Source organism: Phalacrocorax carbo, chromosome 12, assembly GCF_963921805.1.
Source record: "Phalacrocorax carbo chromosome 12, bPhaCar2.1, whole genome shotgun sequence".
Lineage (NCBI taxonomy): Eukaryota > Metazoa > Chordata > Aves > Suliformes > Phalacrocoracidae > Phalacrocorax > Phalacrocorax carbo.
In genome coordinates, this window is record NC_087524.1 from 18,604,975 (window position 1) to 18,608,728 (window position 3,754).

At 59.8% G+C, this 3,754-nt stretch overlaps 1 protein-coding gene across 1 annotated transcript; it reads left to right on the top strand.

Moving 5' to 3' along the window:
• The first annotated feature begins 280 nt into the window (after positions 1 to 280).
• HMX3 (H6 family homeobox 3) lies at positions 281 to 3,550 on the top strand. Its single transcript, XM_064464510.1, has 2 exons — positions 281 to 873; positions 1,137 to 3,550. The coding sequence occupies exons 1-2, from the start codon at positions 558 to 560 to the stop codon at positions 1,742 to 1,744; spliced, it is 924 nt and encodes a 307-aa protein (XP_064320580.1). The 5' UTR covers positions 281 to 557; the 3' UTR covers positions 1,745 to 3,550.
• Positions 3,551 to 3,754: the final 204 nt, after the last annotated feature.

Below are 3,754 nucleotides of genomic sequence, written 5' to 3' on the forward strand. Positions count from 1 at the left end.
TCCGGGATCCCTTTGTGCTAATAGCCCCATCCTCATTTGCCGCCTAATTGGACTATATAAAGGCAATAACGGGCGGGCGCTCGGAGCCTCCAGCCGCGGCAGCACGGCGCGGGGGGGGGCCGGGGCCGCGGCGGCCACGGGCAGGGGCTGCGCCGAGCCTTCTCCCTCCCGGCCGCCTCCCCGCCTAATCCCATTTGCCATTGTGCGTGCCCAATCGCCGTGTGCTCCCCGCGTTTAACTTGGATGACATTTTGATTTCATCATTAGCATCCGGCGCCAGCTTGACGCAGCAGCAGCGGCGGCGGGAGGCGGCGGCGGCTGCGACGACCCCGGCTCTCCGCCCGCCCGCAGCAGCCCCCCGGTGCCGCGGGCTGCGCGGGTCCCATCGGCCCCCCGCCCTGCCGCCGCCCCATGCGAGGGGCCCCCGGCCGGCCCCGCCGCCGCGCTCCCACGCCGCCCCGCCGCGCCTCTCCCCCGCCCCGCCGGGAGCCGCCACCTGCGCGCCGGGCGCGGGCAGCGGGGCCAGCGGCGGGCAGGAGCCGGGCGGGCACCGGAGGATGCCGGAGACCGGGCAGGAGCCGCCCAGCGCCCCGCCGCCGCCCGCCAAGGAGTCCTTCTACATCAAGAACCTGCTCAACGGCGACCCCCCCAAGGCGCCCCCCAAGCAGCCGCGGGCGCTGTTCGCCCCGTCGGGCAAGGCGGCGGTGGACGGCGGCGGCTTCGCCCTCTCGCAGGTGGGGGACCTCGCCTTCCCCCGCTTCGAGATCCCGGCGCCGCGCTTCGCCCTGAGCGCCCACTGCCTGGAGCGCGCCCAGACCTGGTGGTACCCCTACGCCCTGACCCCGGCCGGAGCCCACCTGCCCCGCACAGAAGGTACGGCTGCCCCCTCCATCCCTCCATCTCTTCCTCCATCCCTCCATTCCTCCCTCTCTCCATCCCTCCCTCCATCTCTCCATATCTCCCTCCATCCCTCTCCGGCGGGGCGGCGGCGGCGGAGCGGGGAGAGGGTGGCTGGCGGCGAGGGTCCGGCCGGCTCGTCCTGCTTCCCCCGACGGGATGCGGGGGCCGAGCGGTGAAGGTGTCTCTTTGTGTCCCTTATCCCTCCCCACACCTCCTCCCTCACCCTTCCCTTCCAGCCGCCGAGAAATCCCTGCTGAGGGACTCGTCCCCCGCCTCGGGTACCGACCGGGACTCCCCGGAGCCGCTGCTGAAGGCGGAGGGGGAGCAGAAGGAGCTGGACTCCAAGAGCCCCGACGAGATCGTCCTGGAGGAGAGCGACTCGGAGGAGGCGAAGAAGGAGGGCGGCGCGGAGGACTGGAAGAAGCGGGAGGAGAGCCCGGAGAAGAAACCCTGCCGCAAGAAGAAGACGCGCACGGTGTTCAGCCGCAGCCAGGTTTTCCAGCTGGAGTCCACCTTCGACATGAAGCGCTACCTGAGCAGCTCGGAGAGGGCCGGCCTGGCCGCCTCCCTCCACCTGACAGAGACCCAGGTGAAGATTTGGTTCCAAAATCGCCGCAACAAGTGGAAGAGGCAGCTGGCGGCCGAGCTGGAGGCAGCCAACCTCTCCCACGCCGCCGCGCAGCGCATCGTCCGCGTCCCCATCCTCTACCACGAGAACTCGGGCGCGGAGGGGGGCGCGGGGGGCGGCGGAGCCCCCGGTACCCAGCCCCTCCTCACCTTCCCTCACCCCGTCTACTATTCCCACCCCGTGGTCACCTCCGTGCCGCTCCTCCGGCCCGTCTGAACCCGCCCGCCGCTGCGCGGAGGGGCGCGGAGAGGCGCGCAAGTCACCAGCCCGCTTGTAAGTACTCCAGCCGCTCGTGGGGTTCAGCCGGCCGGGGTCTGCGGAGCTGGGGGGGCGGGGGGAGAGGGGTGCGGGGGTGGGGGGACCCCTCGGCGGGTGGTGCTAGGAGGAAAGTCACGAAAATTTAAGAAACAAACAAAAAAACATAAACAACAAAAAACGGGGAGGGGGTGGAATAAGGAAAATAAAAGTGTAACTTGTAGAGAACCCTGGAGCTGTCACACCTTTTGTAAACGTGGACAAAAACCGCGATGGTCTCTGTGGCTTTAGTTTTATTTTTGTAAAAAAAAAAAAAAAAAAAGGAAAAAGAAAAAAAAGGATAATAATAATTAAAAACAAAATGATCCCAGGCCACTCCTCGAGATTTGCCAAACGCTAACGGGAAGGTGAATTCCTGTTCCTTTCGGACCTCTCCTTCTGCCTCCAAATTGTTCAGGCTCCTGATCCTGTCGTGACTCAAACTTCATGGACCGCGGCTTGCCGTTTGAGCTCACCTCGGTACCGATTTGCCTCCTTGCTTCCCCACGTTTTGTACCTTTCGGTTCTCTGACACGGGACTTTATCACGAGCGAGAAATGCAGCCTCAAAGCGAACCATTAAACACACCCGCACACTTTGAGTGACCCTTATTTATTATCGTTTACTTAGATATTTTTAATTCTTGTTTATAATTATTGTTTTCCTAGTTGCTGGGTTGGCTTTTTTTTTCTTTCCTTGTAAAGTTATTTCGGTATTTTGGGGAGAAAAACTCTGTACCCTTTTGCTTTCTTTTGTAATACTAATTATTATTATTATTGTACTTTTGAACTGTGCAATATTGTACGACGATTCTTAAAGCACTGCTTTTATTTGGATGGTGAGGAAAGGGGGTTTAGCATTGTATAACTGCGTTCATTCATGTTGTACAAAATAAAATGAAAAAGAATTAAAAGTGGAGGAAAGTCAGAAGAGAGGAGCAGGGCATAGGAATAAGCATCAGCCCGGCTTACACGAATAAATAAGGGAGATTCGGTGAGCTGGGCGCTTTAAGTGAAGGACAATCAACTTTAGGGTAATTTTAATTTATTTGATATGATGTACAGTTTTCTTCTAAAGTCCATCGAGTATGTGGATTTTAATAGACAGAAATCAAGCAAGGAGTGGACACCTCTAGTCTCTCTCTGTCTCAGTGTCTGCTCACCTGTTGTCTGACAATTGTTTGCCGTCTTCCCAAGGGTTTGGGTTGGTTTCGTTTCTTCATTTTTTTCCCCCTTTCGGTTGTACTCTCTGCCCTCTCGCTTTCTGTTAGGGATCGGTCCTATTTTTAAAACAGCCTATATTGTTATAAACTTAATGTTGTGGTGGAAAAAAAAATCAATAAAACCCGTTCCTTATAATTTTTTTAAAGTGTGGCTTCGGAGAGAAAAAAAAAAAAAAAAAACAACCAAAACACAAAAATAAACCCAAAAGCTACACGCAAATAAAAGAAGCGTTGTCGGGAGCGCGGGGGTCGCCGGGGGGTGTCCGGAGCCCCCCCCCGATCGGGAGCGGACCGACACGGAGGGGGTCCTTTCCCAGCCCAGGCATCGCAGCTGGGTAACCCCGGGCGAGCGGTCCCACACTCCACGGAGCTCGCCGGGACGGGCCGGGGGGGATGAGACGCGGGGGGGTCCCCTCCCACCCGGGGGCCGCCTCCCCGGGGGCTTCCCCTGAACTTCTGCCCCCCACCCCCACCCCCTTCCTCAGGCTGCTTCGCCTCCCGGCGGGGGTCGGTACTCCCCTCCCCTTCTCCCCCCTCTCCCGGGGGGCTGCCACGGGGGGGAGGGGGGGTTGCCAAAGGTATCCCAGCGTGTCGTGTCCCCCCTCCCACGGGCTGCGCCCTCTGCTCACGGCCGGAGCCGTCACTCGTGTTAATACCCCCGGCAGAGTTATTTCGAGATACGATCGCTCTCCGCTTCCCGAAGATTGGCC

Bases quoted from the DNA above. Each gene is read 5' to 3' on its own strand.
- HMX3 (XM_064464510.1), top strand. From the start codon at position 558: ATGCCGGAGACCGGGCAGGAGCCGCCCAGCGCCCCGCCGCCGCCCGCC. The intron at 874-1,136 runs GTACGGCTGCCC...CTTCCCTTCCAG, and splicing joins CCACCTGCCCCGCACAGAAG to CCGCCGAGAAATCCCTGCTG.